General features: G+C 36.0%; 1 protein-coding gene across 7 annotated transcripts in view; it reads left to right on the forward strand.

Annotated features, from left to right (window-relative positions):
- The first annotated feature begins 2,507 nt into the window (after positions 1 to 2,507).
- LOC102599172 (ALBINO3-like protein 3, mitochondrial) overlaps positions 2,508 to 24,194 on the forward strand; it is a 36,962-nt gene continuing 15,275 nt past the window's right edge. For 4 of the 7 annotated variants that reach the window (XM_006351856.2, XM_015310698.1, XM_015310699.1 and 1 more), the window contains exons 1-6: positions 2,508 to 2,612; positions 9,946 to 10,548; positions 11,285 to 11,391; positions 12,659 to 12,786; positions 14,390 to 14,461; positions 21,454 to 21,555. In XM_006351856.2, coding sequence (XP_006351918.1) covers positions 10,145 to 10,548; positions 11,285 to 11,391; positions 12,659 to 12,786; positions 14,390 to 14,461; positions 21,454 to 21,555 — 813 coding nt within the window. In that variant the 5' untranslated portion in view covers positions 2,508 to 2,612; positions 9,946 to 10,144. Of the gene's footprint in view, positions 2,618 to 9,945; positions 10,549 to 10,917; positions 11,061 to 11,284; positions 11,392 to 12,658; positions 12,787 to 14,389; positions 14,462 to 21,453; positions 21,556 to 24,194 lie in introns of those variants that run through there. The other 3 variants (XM_015310697.1, XM_015310702.1, XM_015310700.1) reach the window with 3 other exon arrangements.

Raw genomic sequence — 24,194 nt, forward strand, 5'->3', positions numbered from 1 at the left:
GTGTTTGGAAAGATCTCATGTTGTTTAGGAATGATTTTAGATAGCTAAACATGAGAAAAGATCAAAAATCAAGATTTGAAGGTGGGTTCGCGATGTGGAGGCATAATTAAATTTTGGTTCTGAAAACGTCTTTTGAGGCAGAACACCTTGTGTCAGCTCCGCGACGCAGAGAAGAATTTTTCAATTCTAGGAACAGGTCGCGCGACGCGCTCCCACACTCAAATTTCGTCGGACAAAATTTCTTCTTCGTTTTCCATCCCCAAGTCACCCAACCTCGGTTCTTTTTCTCAAATTACCTTTAGATACAGACATCCAACAAATGTACTTAAGAACCTAACTCGAAACATAACTCGAAACGACTCTATAATGCGACGTAACGAACTCAGAAACTTCGCAATTCATCCTAATTCAAGAACACCATTCAAATTCAAGAATTCATGTCAAGAACATTGACTTTCCAAATCTTTTAGGACAAATTCCGCTGAACTAAACATGTTTGGCGCGTGGGTGAATGAACCCAACGTTATGAGAGACTCACATACCTTGTAGGGTCAATTCCTTGGCGAATCCGCAACCAAAATCGATTTGTTCTTGGCAAATCTTGCTTTTCCTTCTCCTTTCTCCAAAAACCCTAACACTATTTCTCAAAAGTGTAAACTGAACTAACTCAGTTTTGACCCCAACTATTTTATTAAAAACCGATTTAATTAATTGGGTAAGTAAAAGACCAAACTACCCTTCAAAAATTCGGATTGGGCATTTCCTTATTCCAACAACCCAACTTCCAAAGGGCATAACTCACTCATACGAACTCGAAATCGCGCAAACTTGGCAGTGTTGGAAGATCATTCCAAGAAAATTTGTAACTACACCTAACTCGTACTGAGCTATGAGTTATGGTCGTTTGAAGATGACCAAAAACTCACTTTAACTTACTTAAATTTTTTCCAGATTTCCTTATACTTTCCAAAAATAACTATTTCCAGTTTTTGAACTTCCTTCTAGTTCTTTCTAGTTGCGGTATGTTACACGCATCAACCGGGTAATAACTCGTGTTCCATTTTGGTACATGTACCGGTACCCTATCCGATCGGTTCCTTACCGATTCGACCGGTACCGGATATACGGGAACGGGAACCGGATCAGACCGGGCAAAAACCGATCCCTTTGCCAGCCTTAGTTTAGTAACAACAATAATATAATTAGCGAGATAGTATAATGAAGAATAAATTTAAGAGATAAGTGTCAAAAACACACCTAAACTATTTCATTTTTTTTGAGTTTCATACCTAAACTATTGAGAGTGTGACTTTTATACCTAAACTATCACTTATTAGTTTGAAAAACACACCTCTATCTTTTAAAAAACTTTCACCATGGTGTGTGTTTTACACTCTCTCTTTTATTTTAAAAAATTGTCACATCACACGCCACGTGGACAAAATATTCCATCTTAACAAAAATTAAATAATTATTAGTGTTAATTAAAATTAAAGATTTAAAAAATTATTATCTCAATTTTTGTTTATTAAATAAAATGTAAAATATTTTTCTTAGCCGATTCCATCACTTCCTCTCACCGTATCCCTCTCCCCCCATTTTTTTCCTTTTTTTTTTGTTTAAATTTCTTTTATAATTTTTTTTTTTACTTCATCCCCTCCATTCAAATATTAATTTAGATATTTTTTTTAAGAAATAATTCTACCCAGTCCACCTAACCCTCTGCTTCCAATTTTTTTTCTCGTTTTGTGTTAGATATATACATATCGAAAATATTTTTTACTTGCCGCCGCAAAACTTTTTAAAATAAATTTTTTATTCATGTTATATTCAGTAAACAAGAAAAAAAAATCCTAAAAATATATGTACATATCTAACACAAAATGAGAAAACTGTAAAAAAATAATAATTAGGAGTAGAGGTTTAAATAGGGTGGGGTAGATTATTATTTTTTATAAAAAAAATAATTGATATTATTTTAAGGGAATGGGGGGGGAGGAGGTGGTGGAGTGGGGTAAAAAATTAATTTCATTTTTTTTTAAAATTATTTTTTTGGGATAGTAATACTTTAATCTTTAATTTTTAATTAATAGTTTATTATTTAATTTTTGTTAAGGTGGAATATTTTATCCATGTAACAAGATTTTTGCAAATAAAAGAGAGAGTGTATTAAACATCACTTACGTGTATTTCTCAAACTAATAAGTAATAATTTATACATTGAAATTCAAAATAAAAATAAAAATAAAAATAGTTTAGACGTATTTTTGATATTTTATCTCTTTTTTTTCCTTAAAACTTGTTTTTAAATTAACTTCACCCGACGAGAGGGAGTTACTCGGATGGTAAGCATCCCTCATTTCCAACCCAAATGTTACGAATTCGTGTCACCAAGGGAGCAAAAGGGGTGGGAGCTCCTAGGTACGGTAAAAATAAAAAAAATAAAAATTAACTTCACCCATTTCTCCTCTCTGCTCACCTTCGCACTAACACACAACACACAACACACAACACACAACACACAAAACACAAAACACAAAACACGAACTCACTTCACAACACCACACGATCACACAACTCCATTGCCAGTCGAGGTTTCCAATGGCGCTAAGGTAAGGTCTCTTCTCTCTCTCTCCCATAGTTTCTTTCTATTACATAGTTTTTCTTTTTCTTTTCTGTCCATGTGAATCTTTTGTTGTGGAGTTAGAGAGCACAAATTGTCCAATTCTCCTATTGTTGGTTGATTGTGATGTATTTTTGCTGCATTGAACTTTAATTCCCAGTAAATGGGAGGGTAAATCAATCACCAGATCAGTCCAAAAAGTTTTGTTAAAGTTCTGCCTGCAATCTGTTCGATAAATTGTCTGAGAGAGGATTTTATTTGTAGGTGAAGTGTGAGTAGCCAAACGACATTAGGAGATGAGTGTAACTGTATGGGGTAGGTCGGGTTGGTTTTAAAGTGTTCTGTTTTAAATTTGATCAATTTGTAAGGAAGTGGTGATTGGGGGAGAGAAACTGTTACATGGAGCAGTATGCTAATCTGTAGCCATAAATTTTGAACTCTTGAAATGGATTCTTTTATTCGTTTGCTTGAGTTGAGCCTTTGTTAAACCTGATCTCCATTTTATTGTGTGCTCAATGAATTCACCACTGAAGTCTGATTACCTGAGCACTATTAGGAGTTGGTTTTGAGTAAAATTGGGGTAGTTAGGTAGGTCTTGAACTGCTTGGTCAAATCGCTTGAGTTGAAAATTATGCACACCTAAATGATCCTTCGAAGTACAATCTGTGACATTCTCTGTTCTTGTGCCTTTAGAGTCGAATATTTTCTTTTTAGGCTGAATTTTTTTGTTACAAGCTGTTGGTTTTACACTGCTAAATGGAGGAATTGTTGCTTGCTTATTGTGATGTTAAAATTCTGTCTTATGAACTAATACAACCAATTCTCATTCATGAGCAGACTAGAAGCTCTCTTATACTTTTCGTTAATGCAGACATCTTCTGAAAGTAACAATGAATATCTTCAGCTGAACAGCACTATTAATCTAATCAAACTAAGTTTTCTGTCCATTATATACACCTAAAGAAAAAATTATCAGGATAATTTGTCTAGGAGTTCCAAATGGGTAGATTGGGTCAAATTTATACAGATCAAAGCAGGTTATGTTAATATACGAGTTATGATCTTATCCGTCCAAGAACCTATTTTGATAAGTGAATTAGGTCTGTATAGATTGAATTTTGGGTAATAACCCAATCCGCCCAACATAAAATTATTTTATAGATTTAGAATAAAGTCCATTTAGTTTATGAACTTTTTGAAAAAACTACTCTAGAAACTGGTATCCATCTATGTGCTGAGTTTAGGAGCTACAGAAAGGAAAGAACGAGCTCAAAAGCAAAAACTAGGACTCAAGCTTAAAAGTATAGTTTGATTGTGTAGATATTAATAAGTTTGTAGTAGAGTCAACTACAATGGATTGAAGGCTTCAAAGCAGGCAGTCTCACGGGAAACAATGTCATAGTTTCACATTTGCTTTATGCGGACAATACTCTGCTATTTTGTGGGGCAGATAGATTACAAGTTATTAAGCTAAACTTGAGTTTGCACATATTTGAAGCTGTCTCTGGACTACACACAAATATGTCAAAAAACACTATCTATCCAGTAAACTCAGTGCAGAATCTGACAGAGCCAGCAGGAATCATGTGCTGCAACATAGGGTCCTTTCCAACAACTTATCTTGGGCTGCCTTTAGGTGCAAATTTCAAGGCTAACGAAATATGGTCGGGAATAATTGAGAAGTTTCAAAAAAGACTAGCAACATGGCAAATGCAGTATCTTTCTTTTGGAGGAAGAGTTACATCGATTATTAGTGTACTGGACAACATCCCTACATATCATATGTCCCTTTTCCCTATTCCAGTAAAATTTCTCAAAAAGCTCGACAAAATGAGAAGGAATTTTCTATGGGTAGGCAACAACAAGGATCATAAGTTTCACTTGGTTAAATGGGCAAAAGTGAAACAACCTAAATCTTAAGGGGGTTTGGGTATCAAAGATCTTGCAGCTCACAATAAAAGCCTGATGATGAAATGATTATGGAGGTACGGAACTGAAGACTTTGGATTGTTGAAAGAGGTGATCAAAGCTAAACATGGTGCGCTTAAGCTTACTCACTGGTCCACAAAAGTCTCAGCAGATGCATATGGAAGCTTACTCACTGGTCCACAAAAGTCTCAGCCGATGCATATGGAAAAGCATCAGTAAACTTTGGCCAGATTTTGCTGGGAACGTCACATTTAGAGTTGGCAATGGATCTCACATCAAATTTTGGAAGGATATATGGTTCGGAGACACAATTTTGGGTGAGGAATTTCCAAGTTTGCACCTCATTGCAGCTGAACCAAATTCTACCATAGCATCCAACAGATCATACGACATTTGGGACCTAAGGTTCAGGAGAAACCTAAATGACTGGGAACTTAATGACATATTTGCCCTCTTTGCCAACTTGCAGTTTTGCTCCTTTTCGCCCCAAGAGCTTGATAGATTGAAATGGGGTAACTCAAGAAAAGGCCACTACACAGTCAAGGCAGGGTATCACAACTTATGCTCAAGGAACTCAATGATTGACAAATGGCCATGGAAGCATATATGGAAGACAAAATTACCTACCAAAGTGATCTGTTTTAGCTGGAATGCACTGCATAGCTCATGCCTCACACAGGATAATCTCTCCAAAAGGAAATTCCAGCTTGCTAACCAATGCTATTTCTGCCACAAGCACACAGAAAGTGTCAACCACTTGCTACTGCACTGACCAACTGCCTCAGACCTCTGGAATATGTTTTGTTGCTTTTTTGGTCTTTCGTGGCTCATGCCTTTTTTTGTTAGGGATGCTCTTGAAAGTTGGAGTTCACGGGAAGTTGACAAAGCCATCAAGAGTATGTCGATGATGATCCCTGGTTCTATCTTTTGGTGTTTATGGACAGAGAGGAACAAAAAATGTTTTGATGGAATTTTAACTTCTAGAAATCTTTTGCGAGGTAGATGTCTAGTTAGCCTTTTTAGTTGGTCCAAATTGACTCCTGTAAATAATTTAGAACTCTTCCTGGATTTTGTTAGCTCTATAGCTTAGAAAGAGGCTACAAATCCTTTTTTTGTGAGCTTAATTGATCTATCCTTGTAAAGCTTGCATCTTCTTGATGTCTTGGAATGAATCTACTTCATCAAAAAAAAGAAAAGAAAAGGATGATCGGTAGAGCAATGAAATTTCACCAATGTGTTGCAAGAAAGTAGAGTCTGATAAATCTACCACATGTTGATTTTTGAGATGTGAAACAAAATAATATCGACCTACACCATTAAAACTTGATAAATTGAACAGGTTACATTTATATAGATCAAATTTGATACTTCTAAATGTGGCTATATCTAATTATGAAAATGCATAACATGGAAGGACAAGATTCTCCCGCTGAATTTTACTGTACAAAAATACTAACAATCGGCTTTTAGCTTTTGAAAAAAGATATATCTATTGATAGAGTAGACCAAGATGTTCATGAACTCCTTTGAAAGCTCTTACACAACTCCAGTAAAATAAATATAACTCTTACGATAAGTTAGTATGTGAATGAAACAGATGCAACTAAGGCTTGAATAATAGCTAAAAAGTAAACAATTGGCAAGAAATAACACTCCCTTCCCCTAATATCCTTAAGCAAAGATCAGTATTGAAATTGATTAAGATTAGGGGCTATTAGAACCCCGTTCACTATGCCTAATTTAAGCGTACGTATCTGCTCTGATCTGTCGTTTTAGGCTCGACCTTGTCTTGTTACATTTTTAAAAATTAAAGGTGGGTTGCTGCCCATTTATCCAAAAAAAAAAACTCAATCTGTATTTACAAACTAGGCCAAATCTATAGACCCTGCTAAAACCAAAAAAAAAGAGGAAGCAACTAAACAAAACCAGATAACATCTGGACCAAAACTCCTTTTCTTGTTACATCACCTTTAATTTAATCATTCTGACATATAGAGATTTGTAACTTGTTTTCTATCATACTAGTGGAGCTTTATGCTATTACCTTTTGAAGCAAAAATGCCTGAAAATATAGACAATAGTCCGAAAAACAAAGGTAGGTTCTTGGTTTAGCTGCAACAATGTTTGGATTGAACAAAACAAAGGATACTCTTCTTCTCACCTTCTCTCATATGAACCTGTTGGTTTTACTTAACAAATAAGAGAAGGACTGAACATTTCATACACTAAATTGTGGACAAAACCAATGTTAAAAAAAAATAGGAGAGGTTTGGGGAAGGACCAAAAGTGCACCAATATTGCAAATATGAGAGACTATTGTTTGCCGAGTTCATTGATGAAAAAAAAGCAAATTCAAGGTCTGTCAAATCTAAAGTCAAATTTGTAGGTTTTCTTTATTGTGTATATTTGGTCAACTGAATGCACACTACTTGGACTCAGACTTGATGTTAAGAAAATCATTTGGCCTGTTGATAAATAAAATTGAAGAGTTTTTTTGCTACTATAAGACTTCTTTTTTTTGTTTTGATAAGATAAGTGGTATTAATAACAGCATCAGGAAGATGCAAAATTTACAAGATATGGCATTTGAGCTTACAAAAAAATCTTTGGCTAACTATACAAACTATCTAAGCCAGAGCTAATGAGTTTGTAAAATCCTGAAGTTGTTCTGCATTAACAGTAGGATACAAGTTGGTCCAACTAAACAAATTTTCAGTGCACCTAGTCTTCAAAATGCCTAAAGCAGTTGACTCTCCATCAAACATCTCTTGTTCCTCTCCAACCAGATACTCCAAAAATACAAGCAGGTATCATAATCCAGATCTTCTTGATGGCTTTGTCAACTTTCCATAGACTCCAACTCTCATATGCATCCTTAACAGTGAGGGGTGTGGTCCAATTGATGCCAGAGAGACAAAAAAGCATGCTCCATAATTCTGAGGCCACCTCACAATGAAGAAGAAGGTGTCTGGGGTTTCAGCCTCTTTTTTGCACATATAGCATCTGTTTGGGAATTGGATTTTTCTTTCTTTATGTTGTCTTAGGTGAGACATGCCTCATATAGAGCTATCCTGGTAAAAAAAAAATAAAAAAAATCTACCTTAGGTGGTAGCTTGGTCCTCCAAATGAGTTTCCAGGGCCAATTAGCTATCATGGGGTTTCTAGAGCACAACTGTTGATACCCTTCCTTGACTGTATAAACTCCTTTCTGGTGTCCCCATTTGAGCTTATCAGCTGCCTGGGGATTAATGTGACAATGTTGTAGTCTAGCAAAAAGGTCTACCAGATCATTCACTTCCCAATCGTGCATATTTCTTCTACATTGCTAATAAAGGACTGCTATGTGCACTGTTGCATTTGCAGACTTTATGGGGCCGTTTGGTAGAGTGTATAAGAATAATGCTAAATAGAGTGTATTAATAATGCAGTGAGTTGGTTCTCCATTTTTTTTTTTCCAGTAAGATCATTTGACTGACTGTGAACAATCTTAGTTGGAGATATGAGTTTTTCTTGCTACAGAATAGGTATTCAGCCACTCCTTGTTGAATAATGAATAATTCTGGATAACGAACAATATAATTTTCTTTTGCTACTCATGAAATGCTTGATATAACGTTAAGTTCTCTTTGGCTGAAAATTCCCTTCCTTCAAAATTAATACCTATATTACTTTGTCCTCATTGGTGTTTCCAAGTTCAGTAACTATTGAAAATAAAACTAGAATTTGAATATTTGTAACTTCGTGTTGAACTTGAAACATATATCCTCCGCAAACAATTATCTTTGATTTTCTTGCTTCTAATTTTTTACTTTAGCACAATGATTTTTCAGTGGTTATCATCTTCTTATTCATATTTGAAGATAGATGTGGTAAATGAGGTGTATGTGCCAATTTTTTATGGTTACTTGTAATTTTAATTTTGTCAATTCTTTCCATCCTTTATGCTTAGACTCATATGAAGGGAATTGTTCAAGCATTTTGATATACTTCTCTCATTAAGAAAATAAAATAAAATCTCAAAATTTGACTCAACATGCTGGAATTAATGACACATCGTATTCTTGATAAAGGTGATTTAACGAATTAAGAAGGAATGATCAGACTTTTAAAGTCAATTCATTATTTTACAAGTTGGGATAAAGTTATATGCTACGAGTGAGGCATGACTTTTCAAGAAAGAGTATTTATACCCTAGTGTAAAGACTGCATGACCTTCTGCAGTTTAAGTGGAAGAACAAAATTCATAAAAAGAGTTAATAGCATATATAATCTTCGTGATCGAGTCATGCTGGGGCTCTCTCCTTAATAAGAATTTTAACTAACTTATTAATTTTATATTTTTATTTAATTTTATTTTATGTATAAAATAATACTTGATTTTTACATTGATAAATTTTGACTTAAGATATAAACTACACTTCAAATGAAAAAGTAAGCTTCTTAAAGAGAATTTATAAGTTTTGTTGCAAGGCCATGCGAAGGAGGAATTTTTTATTTTTGGGGAAGTATGGATCTTTCGAGTGCTTGATTTTGTTTTTAATTGGATTATATGCATATTCATTGTTTTATCTGCACTTATTTTCACAATTATGATCGATATATGCCCATTTTCTTTTGGATCATCTTGATTTCTTTTAGAGGTTAGTCATGACTTTGCTTTTCATCTATCAAGTAATAGCATTCTTGATCTGTTTGTGGGTGATGCTTGATACTTCTCTTCAAAGATTAGTGGTTCAAGAAAGTTATTTTCAAGAAGAAAAAAACTAAGATGCTTGTGGGAAGGAAATTTGTATTATTTAGTCAGATCAAGTTTAGAATTTCTTATTAGTTGAATGATTTTGTTTACAAAAACTTGTCAATATGGCTTGCCACAATTCTGTCTCTACACAAATAGAACATTCTTTTGTTTCTGTACTGTGCAAAATGATTTGATACATTAAATTCCAGATGCTATTATTATCAAGGTGTATATATATCATTACCTTTCCAACACCAAAGTTGTGTTGCTAATCCAGAGATCTACAAAGCTTTAATTTTATGTATGTGAATTCTTGCTGGTGTGTTGTTTTCCGTTTCTTTTAAAGGGATGATATCTCATTTTAGTCGTAACACGAAAAATATGATATCTTTAACCCCGTCGTTTCAATATCATTGGTCAGTTTATCTAATAGCGCATGAAAACCAATTACTAGAGTATAATTGACTTCATGTTGATGCTTACTAATTACTAGAATATAATTGACTTCATGTTGGGCCTGTGCAAAGCACGGGCATGTCTATCTAGTAGATAGATATAATTTTACGTCCGCCGCCCCTGCCTACACTTTACCTTTCCTAAATCCCACTTGTGGAATGCCACTAATATGTTGTTGTATACCAAATTCAATTAACAGGTGACTTCCAAACAGCCCTCAGAAATAATAGAAAATCAGAAAGAAAAATCAGCTTTCTACATGGAAAAGACGATGGCACTATGTTTGAAGTTTTAAGCAACTTTTCTGAAGTCCCAAAATGAAGCTGGATATTTAGTTGTTGGGTTAATCCTAGTTTCGTTGTAACCCGCCGTCCGCCGATACCAACCACCACCCCATCATGTCCGTTCATAGATTCTTCCAGCACCGCCGTTACTCTCGTAATTCGCCAGGAATCTACTTTCTCCACAATTTCACTTCTTCAGATTCTCACAATAAACCCTCAAACCCTTCCGATCACTACCGCCACCACAACCATGGGAACAGCCGGTATGTCCACATTTTGAACTCGTTTTTACCATCAAAGCCACAATGTGTTTTCCCGCACAGTGTTTCCTTCTGCCGTTCCTTCTCCACTCGCGACTCGCGAATTGGTGACATCAGTGACTCGGCGGTTACTCAGTATGAGAACACGGAGTTGTTGATCAGCGAAAATATTACTGAAAGTGTTGAGGAGTCCATTCTTCCAGTACGTGCCTTGATTTCGTTGTTGGATGGTTATCATGACCTCACTGGCTTCCCTTGGTAACATACTGCATTCCTTCCAAATATTTTGTTAAGCACCTTTATATGTGTTTATTTGATTTTCAGAAATTCTAAGCTTTTTGCTGGTACTTTAAAAATTCCTAGTTTCGTAAAATTGAAATGTAGTTCTAATTGTAAAATTGAAATGTAGTTCTAAAAAATGGCTTTGATAATTGATTCAGTGAGGTGAAAAGAGCCATGGTACACAACTTGAAATCCATATGCAGAAGTTAAGCAAACAATGCAGAAAATTATAGCTTGTGAATTGTAATATATGGTGGAAAATAACTGCTCTGTCCTTACCTCGCAAAAAAAAAAGAGTTTCATTTATAGGAATTACAAGGGCTGTTAGTTACTTAGGGGAGGCAGCTCTAGCTGCAAACAATGGGGGAAGAAGCTACTTGGAAGTATTTCATAAAAGTAAATGGACCCAAAATGGAAACAGAGGTAAATGATGATGCTGAGTTGTTGAAGGCTCATGCCCACCTTGCAGATAAGGACCTCCTTGGAAGGTATCTAGTTGGGAAACAACTCAATTATGTACTACACTGATACCAATCAAAAAAGCACTGTAGTTCACTGTTTTAGACCCACTCCTTCACTTCACTAAATTACCCACAAGGATCGGCCAGTTTTTAATGTCTTAATTTAGTCTTTTCTTTTTCTAATTTTTATCCAATGCTAGTAAATGGGCTCTTGACTTTGAAATCATACACTGTACTTACTTGGTTTGCAGGTGGATCATTATAGCTTCTTCAGCAGTGGCTATGAGGCTTACGTTATTCCCGTTTGTAATATTGCAACTCCACAAGTTGAAGAGAATCGGAGAGTTATTTCCTAAATGTGAGGCTTTGTTTTCAGCACCATTAATTTCCCTTTATCTGATGCTAATTTTGGAACTCAAAAAGTAGGATGGAGTGAAAGAGGGGAATGAGTAGGTGGACCTCTTTTCCCTTTGGTTGAAATTTCGGAACAAAGATATTTAAAGCTCCTGTTGTCCATACAAATTATTTCATTATCTCAACTTCAATTTGAGATGTTTGTCCATAAATGTCTGTTTTACAATTTGGTCCATTATTTTTAACTTCAACTTGAAATAGAGAATTTGAAGTCAAAAAACTGGTTTGAGGAGTATCTCAAGTGAAAAAATGGTTTTTACTCTCTAAACTTCAACATTGTTTCCAAGTGAAATTATGTCCAAACACAACTAACTTCCCAATACTCTTTTCAATTTCAACTTTTAGTAATCTTTATCTTTCAACCTCAACCAAGTATTGTCCACGTGCCTATTTAGAGTATTAAAATCTTCAAAGGAGATGCTCTCATATTTGGATTAGACAATTTTTTCGGTCTTCCTATTTACAAAATTAACTTGGTAGGATGCTGAGTGATTTTGTCACTAGAAGATGACAAATACGATTCTGTTTCTTTTACGAATTTCTTTTCCCTATCATTTTTTTGAAACTGAATTTCTGTTCCCTATCATTTCTGGCCAAGATTCACAAAACTATATAAATTTTACTTTTTATCTTCAGTTCTAATTCTTTCCCTGCAAGTGCTTTAGTATGTATTCACCCTAGAGTAGAGTTGGCTATGGCTTCATTTAATCATTTCATGTTTCTTGAGGTGCTCTTCTTTAAAATGAAACTTACACAATGTTCACAAGAGGATGGCGTAGTGGTTGAGGCATGGGAACAGCAACGTTGTCTGGACACGCCAGGTTCGAATCCCAGCTACAATACTTGGTATGTCCCATCTGGTTCAGCCTTGATGGGCATAAATTGGGAAACCTACGCTTGTGATCCAGCCAAGTTGCCCTGTAGATCAGTTGAGGAGGTGCTCTCAAGCTAGCCCACACACTACTGATTAAAAAAGACCGGAAAAAAAGAACCAGGATAACTTTCCTGATGCTGCTATTTTCTTTGTTCTGTAAAGAATCTATCTTTTAATGACATCTCCACCCTAAAAAATATAGATGAAAAAGAAAGAGTGAAGAGGCTAGCCTCAATGAGTTGTTTGAGACGGGGGACATAGTATTTTACCTCTTAATAGAGATGTATGCACGCCAGAAGCCATTACTTTTTAACTGATCTTTTTATGCATTTTTAAGTGCCTCCTCCATTGCCTCCGCCTATGTCAGGAAGGAGTTTTAGGGACCAACTTAAAATCTTTTTCAAGGAGAAACGAGCGGCAGGCTGTCCTTCATTTTTCTGGTACTTCGCCACTCTGACAGTTCAGGTATAATCCTATATAATTTGTTATATCAAGTTTATTTGCCTTAGAAGACTTTCCATATGTAGTAGATAATTGGCTATTTTTCATTATACATTGTAGAACACTGAGTTGTCGTTTGGTATGGAGTATTAGAAGAAATAATCCATGTATTATGTATGGTATTATTTTGTATTGTGTTTGGTAGGATTTTAGACCTATGTATAACTAATCCATGGATTAGTTTACACCCTACATGGTATTATAGGATGTATAGTTAATACCTTCCATTTGGTGGTATTAGTAATACATATGATTTAATACCATGTGATTAAAATATGTAAAGACAAAAATACCCCTCAAATCCTTTTAATCATTATTTTTATTTTCTTAATTTTATGTTTTATATTTGTAGTTTTGTACTAGTAAATTTATTTAAATAAATTAGCTTACAAATTTAATTATTTAGAGAGTTGTTTGTTGCTAAATAATTAATATGTTGTAAATTAGTTAAATAATTAATTAGTGTTATTTTACTGGAGTAACTCATTCGAATTGATCAACATAAGGAGGATATTACATCATTAAAAAAAATCTCTTCTTTTGATTTGTAATAATATTTAATCAAACTTGGCAACAACATTATCTCCTCTTATGTTAGCCTACCTAGTTTAAAAAAATTGGTAGAAAAGCATCTATCATTTTTTCCTAGTAAAAGCACCGATGATGATACATTATAAATTTTAAATATATAGTAGAAAAGCACTTATAAAAGTTGAGTGAACTTTTAAGATATTAACTCCATATTAAAACTACAATTTGCAACTTTTATGTGTAAATGTAGATGATTTATTCAATCTTACTATTGTTTACCGTCTTTTCGATTTTATAAGTAGATGTTCTATTTTTATTAAATTGAAAATTAACATTTTGTGAGTAATCAATTTATTAAGATAAAAATTATTTACCCTCAAATAATTCAAGTGAGAAAATAACAAACATGACGACAAAATTGTTCTTCTCCTAGCTAGTTAGAAGGCCCAAAAAAAGTAAAAATTGTCCGGCAATATTAATTTACCTTGACCCAATTACATGAAATGGAAAATCTCATAATGATTCAAGGGTATAATTGAAAAAAGCATTTTGTAGAGTTTTAATCCAAACACAAGATGAGGTGGAAGCAATGAACTAAACACTTGATAAAAAATAAACCGTGTATTACTAATCCCTACACTATTAATCCTTGCATTGCTAATCCAGCGTTATTAATCCCTGTGTTATTTATCTTCGTACCAAACGACCCTCGAGGAAATTGCTACTTTTATTTGGGAAGCATGTGTAGCAAAACAATACTTTGAAAGTCATTATGTTTTAGAATTCATTATTTGCCTATTCAATATGATAGGAGTTAGACTACAATAAGTTATAGTTCTTTTTCCTTGTGTGTTTGCTTTATTTTTAGTCTTTGATGAACACTTCACACAAAAAAAGTAGATGCATTGATGTTATTTTTATTGTCACACAGTCGAAGCTTTTGAAATCTCCGCATGAAATTTGGTACTTTATTGATGAAAGTAGGATGTTGTAGTGTAATTTTGTCATCTTGGTCATGATCTTTATTCAATTTTAGGTGCCCTGCTTTTTTCTTTGGATTACGACTATTAGAAGAATGTCACTGCATCATCATGAAGGCTTTGATTGTGTAAGAGCACCCTTTTTCATTTATGCAATGCTTGTGCAGGATTGATTTTCTTTTTGGTATTACAAGTCTTCTCTTTCTCCCCTTAATTACTTAGTTTGGTTTTGTATCATCATCTTTTACAAGGCTCAATTGATACACCTAGTGAACATCTGACTCTATAAGCATTGTTGATGCATATAACATGCTAGTGAAAGCTGACTGTATAAGCATTATTGATGCATATAACATGCGATTCGACAACATAGCGGTGAAACTAATATGGTAATTCTCAAGTAAGTGAGGCACACAATATATGCAACATAACTAGTAAATAGTTTGCTTGCCTTGTTTTTTCCTCTTCTTGTTGTTGCGTCCCTTCGTCATATCTCCTCCTGCAAACAAAGAGCGCATTTGACACACATCCAATGAGATTTCCGTAATTTTAGAGGTATCCCAAATGGTTTTCAAATTCAAAAAGCCTCTCTTATTCTCTTAATCATATCATGAACCATATTTTTATCGCTTGGACAAGCCTCTTTGTCCCTCTTGACCATTTAATCAATCAACTATGCCCTAAACCAGACTATTAGTTCGGTTATATTCTCCATATTCATTCCAGTTTATTCAAACAATTTATTAGGAGATTTGTCATAATTAAATTATTATTACTTTGGTTGTCAACCAACCACTGACTTGAGTTATACTTTGCAAACGAGGATTCTTTTAAAGTCACCCGAGATGGCTTTTTCTGATGAAGTTAACTATATTGATGTAAGGGGGAAAACCCAAATACAAGTTCTTCCACAAAAACATGATTATTTGCTAAGAACATCCAGTATTGGAATATCATTTATGATCTAGAAGTGCACATAACAGAAATGTTCCACTAATCTGGACAAAGTGATCTTAGCTCCATATAACAGCCAATGGGATTATGTTCCATGCTCTCGTTCACACTTCCGTATTACCTTTTTTTTGAAATTAAGACACTTCCGTATTACCTTCCAACTCACATTTAGTACAATAATTTTCAGCAGTTCTTCAAAATATTGTACAAGGTACTTCCGATTTGTGTCTATTCCTTCCCTTTAGTAGGTATTTCTTTTGGACCAACTAGCTTTTTTAGTTGTATCCCCTTGTGAATTGGAGTGTGTAATTACACCTTGCCAATTACACCCAATTACCTGTTGACCAGGTAATTACATGGCCAACCAAACAGGACATACAATGTAATTACACCCAAATCCAATTACACCAGATCCAATTACCAGGGCGTCTTTCCAAAGAGGCCCTTATGGTTTGTAAATTATGTTATTAGAGTCCTATGGGACTTGAATTTAGGAGATAGTTTTTTGTTTGTTATTTGAATTTTACTGATAAGTTTTTAAACATGTTTTTCTAATTTTAGTTAGAAATTATATTTATAAATGTTTGTCTCTGAGTCATTAATAAAATAGTTCCCTTTGACAATACTACAATATTTTTTCTTTGTTATTTTCTTAATTTCTTTATTAATAAACCAATAACTTTCACCAAAACTGTCAGATGTTAAAGGTCATGTAATGCTTCTATTATAACATTGATCACTTAAGTGAAAGGCGCTATAAGACACTAAGGGGTCGTTCGTTAGTTGGATAAGAAATAAGTTATCCATTATATTAATTTTCATAGATCTTTTATACAACGTTTGATAGGTAGATAGGAATTAAGTTATTCATGTATAAAATAAATTTGATGTTCGGTTGACAATTTAGAAATCTCCATAACTAATACATGTATAGGTTATGTGGAAATCAATGTATTATTTTATGCAAGATAAAAGGTGGAATAACTAATATATTTATGCACCCAAGGGTGTGGCCTAGTGATCAATGAAGTGGTTGAGAGTCATGAGGTCTCAGGTTCAAATTCTAGTGTAGACAAAAATACTAGGTGATTCTTCCCATCTGTTTTAGCGTTGGTGGACAGAGTTACGTGGTACCTATTCTTGGTAGGAGGTAACATGTATCCTGTTGGATTTGAGCACAAAATTTGAGGTAACACATATTCTATTGTTCAATGCCTGCAAAGCTTTTGGGGTCAACCCAGTTGGATTTGAGCTTAGTACAAGAATCAACAAAGTTATGGATGATCTTCTGATAGCAAAACATGCTACTAAGGGAAGGGTATTGTCTCAAATTGAAAAGAACAAGATCCTACAATTAAAACTAGCGATTCAGACCCAACACAAGCAGAGGAAACTTCATGGAGACAAAAATCTAGGTGTTTGTGGTTGAAGGAAGGAGATAGAAACACTAAGAACTTCCAAAGGCTAGCCAACTCTCATAGGAGGTACAATCACATTGACAGGTTACAGTTTGGTGATAACTTGATTGAAAGGAAAGAGCAGGTGAAAGAAGTAATGCAGAAAATGAACCTGGGAGGCCCACAACTTCTTTTGAGGATTTAGGTGGCCTAAGCATAAATGAAAAGAATGCTCTAGACAAGCTTTCGAAGAAAAGGTTTTGAACACTATCAATTCTTGTGCTTCAGATAAAAGCCCTGGGCCAGATGGTTTCTCAATGGCTTTTTACCAGAAGTGTTGGAATATTATCAAGCTGGAGATTTTGGGTTCCCTCAATCACTCCATAGTAATTGTCACATGGTGAAATCCTTTAATGCTTCTTTTTTGCACTTAACCCCAAAAGAAAAGGTGCACTTAAAGATTTTAGACCTATTAGCCTTATTGGTAGTGTTTACAAGATCCTGGCTAAAGTGCTTGCTGAAAGTTTTATAGAAGGTGATTGGAGGTTGTCTCTGGTTTTCATAATGCCTTTGTTCAAGGAAGGCAGATCTATGATGCAACTCTTATTGCCAATGAAGTTTTGGACTGGAAGCAGAAAAGTGGTACCTTTGGTCTTCTTTTTAAGCTTGATATAAAGAAAGCTTTTGATTAGCTAAACCGGTCATCCCTTATCTCAATCCTAAGGCAGATGGGGTTTGGAGAAAGGTGGATTAGATCGATCAAATACAGTTTCTCCACAGTAATGTATTCTGTACTAGTAAATAGAAGTTTTGTGGGCTTTTTTCTCCTATGAGAGACATTAGGCAAGGTGATCCCCTATAACCCCTCTCATTTATTCTAGCTATGGAGGTGTTAAGTAGGATGTTAGAAAAGGCCAAACAATTTCATTGGCTAGAAGGATTTATGGTGGGCAGTGGTTCTGATCTAACAATCTCTATATCACATCTCTTGTTTGCTGATGACTCACTGATCTTCTGTGAAGTTGAGAAATCCTAAGTTCAATACCTTAATCTCACCCTTATGCTTTTTGAGGCCATTAGGACTCCACAATAACATGTCTAAAAGTATCTACCCTGTTAATGAGGTCCCTGACTTGGAGAATTTGGCAGACATCATGTGCTGCTAAATTGGATCTTTTCCCACTACCTATTTGGGGTTACCACTGGGTGCTAGTTGCAAATTAGTTGGGGCTTGGAGTGGTATTGTGGAAAAGCTTGAAGGAGGATTGGCTTCCTGGTAGCAACAATATCTCTCACTAGGGGGCAGGGTAACACTCATCAATAGTGTCTTGGATAGTATTTCCTCCTATTTTCTGTCCCTCTTCCCTATGCCAGCTAAGGTGCAAAAACATCTTGACAAGATTAGGAGAGATTCCCTCTAGAAAGGTAATAGTAAGGACCACAAATTCCACCTTGTGAAATGAGCCAAAGTCACCATGCCAAAGCAATCTGGAGGCTTAGGGATTAAAGACCTGACATTACATAACAAGTGTATGCTAATGAAGTGACACTGGAGGTATAATCAAGAGACAACTGGTCTGTGGAGGGAGGTGATCCAAGCAAAATTTGGTAGCACTCGTCACTGGTGTTCTAATGAAGTCACAATTCCGTATGGCAAAGGGGTCTTGAAAGCTATTAGGAAGTTGTGGGAGGTCTTCTATCGAAATGCTACTCTCAAGGTGGGAAGTGAGGAGCACATCCAGTTTTGGAAAGACACTTAGCTGGGAAACATCCCTCTTATGAATGTATTTCCAAGAATATTTAAGATTGCCTCCAATCCAGACTCAACCATCTCTCAGCGTTGGGAAGATAATGTTTGGATGTGACTTAAAGGAGAAATCTAAATGACTGGGAATTTGATGAATTTATGGCCCTCATGGCCACCATCCAGACCAACTCAGTCCACAGCCAAAGCAGGGATAGACTCACTTGGGGAAGTAATATGGATGGCTCCTATTTGGTCAAAGAAGGCTACTAACATCTAAGCTCAAGGAAGACACTTATTGATCTGTGGCCCTGGAAACTTGTCTAGAAATCTAAGATGCCTCCTAAAGTCATCTGTTTCAGCTGGGTCAGTCTTAATGGTTCTTGCTTAACTCAGGATAATGTCTCACGAGGAGGAAGTTCCGTAGACGGTATAGCCAACAGATGCTACATGTGCTTGTGCAACCCATAATCTTTCAATCACTTGTTTCTTCATTGCACTGTTGCCACAGACCTTTGGAACATGTTCTTTTCTCTCTTTGGACTGACTTGGGTCATGCCAAGCTCTTTGAGAGAGGCTTTTGTGTGTTGGAGTTCCTGGAAAGTTGGGAAGACCATCAAAATGATCTGGTCTTCAGTTCCTGCTTGTATTTTGTGGTGCTTATGGATAGAGGGGAACAAAAGGTGTTCTGATAGCATCCCAACTCCCATTTCCTCTCTTAAGGCTAGATGTTTAATTAGTCCTTTTAGTTGGGTCAACCACTCCTCTGTAATTAAGGTTGAATCAGTGTTTTGGACGGCAAGAGGCGACAAGGGCCTGCCTCGCCACGCGGCGAGGCGAGCGGCGAGGCGCTCGCCTTTTTGAATTGAGGCGCCAATTAATACAAAAAATGTAAAATATTTAATTGCATATATAAATATCCAAAATCTCAATAACAATAACATTCATTAGCAATGTCCCTCTTTTTGTTAGCATCTCACGTCATTGAATTCACTATTTATGGACAAGTAAATACTACATTAATTAGTATAAAACTAAATTAAGTAGGGAAGAAATAATTAAAGAAGGATCAAATTTTTAATTTAAAAAATATAGGCAGATTCCAGCCCAGTGAGCAGAGCACTACAGTCTACCACAGAAGTACAGAACCAAGCATAGTCTCAAACTCTAAATACTGAAAAACAGAGTAGTTCCACCCAAAATAAAATAAAATAGAGTAGTTCCACCAAAAAAAAATAGAGTAGAGACTAGAGAGTAGAGAAGAAAAGAAGAGAAGAACTAGAAGAGAAGAAGAAAAGAACTAGAAGAGAAGAAGAGAAGAACTAGAGATAAGATTTCGTACCTGAGAAGGAGCAGCAGTCGCGATTGCGATTCGCGAAGAAGTCTCCACGAAGGAGTAGCAATCGCGAAATAGGAGGAGAAGAGGAGGAGCGTCTTGCGAAGGTCAAGTTTGCAAAAATACCCAAAAAAAACCCTAATTTTGGCTTTTATTTATTAAGTCAGACCTTAAAAAAACAAAAAGATAAAAAGGCGATGCCTATTGCATCGCCACACCACGTCATCTTACGCCTTTCCATCGCCATGGCACGCCTTTCTGAAGTCGCCTCGCCTCGCCGGAAAAAGGCGATGACCCCTCGCCTCGCCTCGCCTTGTCGCCAAAGGCGAAAGGCGAGCGCCTTTCATAACACTGGGTTGAATCATTCCTAGAATTTATCAGCTCCATAGATCTATGTTATCATTGTGATAGCTTTTTTTTTTTGCCTTCGTGGGAGCGGATAATCTCTTTGTAATGCTTGCATCTTCTTGATGCTTTTTGTTAATAATATCCTTCTTATTTCATCGGGAAAAAAAAGTCAAGGTCTTACTATTTGTGCCAACCCTGACACCCTAGATCTCTTTCCTTTGCTCTTCCATCATTTTGCTTACACCCTCCATGTCTAGGATGAACAAAATGAGGGAGTGGATCTCCCTGTCTAATTTCATTATGAGGAGTGAAAAACCCCACTGGCTCTCTATTGACTAGCACCAAGTATCTGACAATTTTGATGCAAAACTTGATCCATCTAACCCATTTGATCCCAAACTCTCCTGATTTCAATCTCCAGCCAAGAACTTCATTGGCTGCTAGGATGTTTAGACCTATTAAACGCCTACACCAAGATCTCAAGTGTTGATTTGGTGTTGAATCCACACTTTGGACCTAGTAAATCTGATACCTGTGTGAGGGAAGTCAACTAGTTGGTGATAGTAATAAAATTTAAGATCATCCCCTTGCCTCAGAATGTGTCTCACGTCCCACGCTTTCCTTAGGGAACCTTATCTTTTTGAAATTCCTTTTATAACCCATGTTACATCCTACCCCAGACAGTCAATCATTGTCCCGACTCTCTATTTTGGACTCTCACCTTCTAGTCCATGAACTCTCACAAAACTCCACTCAGTTGTACCATGAATTCTCCAGATTTGCCTCTAGCAGAAATCATTTCTTTTCTCACCCACTTCCCTCTATACAAGTCCTAACTGTTCTCTTCACTCTTTTTTTCTCTATGAATAGAGTAGTTGAGAGAGAATTTCATTTTTTATAAAGGACTTTAATAGCCAAGTATATAATTTTTTCTTACCTAATTGGTTGGACTTTATTAGAAAAAAGTATATAGTTTTTTCTTACTAAATTGCTTTAGTTACTCCCTCCGTCCCAATTTATGTGGCACTGTTTGACTTGACACAGTTTAAAAAAGGAAGACATTTAAAAATTGTGGTCTAAAACAAACCTTAGATATTTGTGTGACTATAAATCATTTAATTAAAGGTAAAAGGAGAATTTTAAAGTTGAATTGTTTCTAATTATAGAAAGGTGACATTCATTTTGGGACAGAGTAAAAAGGAAAAGGCTACATAAATTGGGACAAAGGGAGTAGTAGTCTGATTCCTGTATCTATATGAAATTTTTTAAAGCTTTGAAACTCTCGTGAGTTTAAATATTCTGTCCACTTGATGATACTTATTTCCATTCATTTCTCTGTAGGGGGGCATTCTTTGGTTCCAGAACTTGACCGAGTTCCCTAGTGGTGTTTTAGGGCCAGTCTTTCCTTTACTGATTGCGGGATTGCATTATATCAACATACAGGTATATTGCTTTTATCAACCTTGAGATTTACTGCCTTTCTGTTTCGTTGTTGTCTTTCTTTGTGGTAACTGGTAACAGAGTTTCAACCCTTCGGGGTGGCCCAGTGGTTTGAGCTTGGGACTTCCATGTTGGAGGTCTCTTGCCAGCGAAAGCAAGGGGTTTGCCTTCTGGGTCGAGCTCGTCGCACCAGGCTTGCCTAGTGCGGGTTACCTCTCCTATGTGGTTTGCGAGCTATTGCATAGGAGCGGGGGTTTTACCCTGTGCGCACTCAAAGGTAGCGGCTGCGGGTTTCCATTGTCATAAAAAAAAAAACTGGTAACAGAGTTTCATTATGGGATTAAGAGACCTGTACCTTATTCTTGGCCTTGGTACTAGATACATTTTCAATTATAATTTCTTTTTCCTTTTCTGTTCGGAGGGGGGGCTGTTATCCCATAGTACTTATGTTTAGGAATTTGATCGTCAACATGATCGATTTTGTGCTGGTTAACCATCACTTTATGTTCAGACATGTTCTCTTGGTGCTCACCTTGCAATTGTTGGTGGGTCTTGGATACTGTTTACTATTTGGGGCAGGCCTGAAGCAAGTAGGAAAAGGGAAAAATGTTTCAGTTCTATAGTATGAGATATCTGCATACCGGCATCAATTTTGTTTCTTAATATGTTTTTTCTCCAAAGCTAGTATATGGTTGATAATTCTTCCTTGCCCCTTCATAGTTTTGGGCTTTTTGATATACTGTTGCAAGGAATAATAATTTATTCTTGCATGGTTTTGAACGCTTGAAACCCTTCTCCCAAACAATGATGCCACCAAACATTGAGTCTTGTAATCTCAGATTCCCTCTGGTGCTCAAAACTCCTGAGAACCGAAGATTTAACTGACAGGTGGATCTTCCTGCCGTCTGTATTCAATCAACTAATAAGATCTTCTCCGTAAAATTTGGTCTTCCCAGATGTGGTGTAAAATGTTTTGAAAAAGGAAGACTTCATCTTGGTTTGGATGATTAATGAGCAAAGACTTAAACTGTCTGGAGGACTTGAGTTCAGCAGTTAACCAGATGGGTTAAGAAGTAAAAATTACTTGTGGAGTTGCCTCACCTTATTATATTATGCTTTCTGCTTTTTTTTTTTGTTTTAAAGTCTTGCCCTGTCTCTCCATTTTTTGCATCTTCAAAAAATGGGGTCCTGGAAGTTTCACCAACAAAAAGGTACCACAGAGAGAAAAAGAAGGCGACCCAACTTAGGCATCACTGGTACCCTTTGGATTTTGTGCGTGAGTGCAGGGAGGGTATAAATTCTATCTTTGTGGTGCTGGGTTGGTTTAGGTCTGATGCTGAAACCTGCACAGTGCGACCATATATGCACTGGTTTAGTAATTCTTCAGGTTCTTTGTTAGCTCAAGAAAGGTTTTAGTTTCAGTACTGTCTTCAGGATATTGCTAATTACTTTTAAATGTACACTCTAAAATGACTTGTTGGAGCAGATAGAATCAGATCAGGAAGTGGCAGGTGTGTTTTCTTATGTTTGCTTTGGATGGACTTATTTCAAGTCTATTTAATCAACTTTGACTACCCGACAAGATAGCTTACCTGAACTAGCTTTTGCAATTGTTACGGAAAAAGGTGGATTCTTGAACCAATTGTAAAGGCTACGTGGTAGAGACTAGAGATTATTCTTATATTTTTCTTCCAGTGAAGAAATTCAATTTGTTTTTCCTTTTAATTTTCATTTGGCAGAAAACTTATTTGGCTCCGCAATGACTTTGTTGCATTTTTCCAAATAAAATACAACAATAACAACAATTATGTCTCGGTTCCAAACAAGTTGGGTAAATCATCACTGACCTTGTTCCTATTTAGATTTTTACATAAAATAAAATGTAAACCTAGATCTTTCATTTCCATCTGCAAATCCCAAATCATATCCTCCAATTCTGTGAGATTTTTTCATGGAAAAGGAAATCTGAAGAATGTTCTATCACTAGGTGATTTCTTCCCATCTGCCTAATTCTTGATTGACATAGTTACCTGGTGTTCCTTCTAAAAAGAAAAGAGTGACCCTGTATTGGTGTTGGTGGGAGGTAGCAAGTACTTTGTGGAATAGTCGAGGTGTGTGCAAGTTGCTTGGACACCATCGCTATCCGGAAAAGAAGAAGAATAATGTTCTGTACCACACTAAGCCTTAACAATTGGTTCAAGAAGCCATCTTTTATAGTCACAGTTGCAAAATCTTTTTTTTTTTTTTCGAGAATTAGTACTGTTGTATTCCTCAGCATTAGGAATGCTGGCCACCACCAAAAACATGTTAACAGGGGAGTGAGATTCAAATCTAAACTTTACAAAGTACCTAGGAAATCAATCAACTCCTCTACTTCCTTTATACAGTTCTGTTTACACCAAAAACATAAGGTTACCAGGCAGTTCCATTTCACATCAATGGACTTGATCTCGTCTTCAAAGCACTTTCCATTTCTCTCCTTACAAATTGTCCAACATATGCATGAGGGTATTATCCTCCACCATTTTTTCTGACTCATGCTTCCACCTCTTCTAATCCAACAGCTCATCAGATCCGCTGTCTGCTCTGGAATTGTCCATACTGTCTTTGTGAGACTCAAAAACAGATTCCACACTTGATTA

The sequence above is a fragment of the Solanum tuberosum genome, unplaced genomic scaffold, assembly GCF_000226075.1.
Source record: "Solanum tuberosum cultivar DM 1-3 516 R44 unplaced genomic scaffold, SolTub_3.0 scf00134, whole genome shotgun sequence".
Classification (NCBI taxonomy): domain Eukaryota; kingdom Viridiplantae; phylum Streptophyta; class Magnoliopsida; order Solanales; family Solanaceae; genus Solanum; species Solanum tuberosum.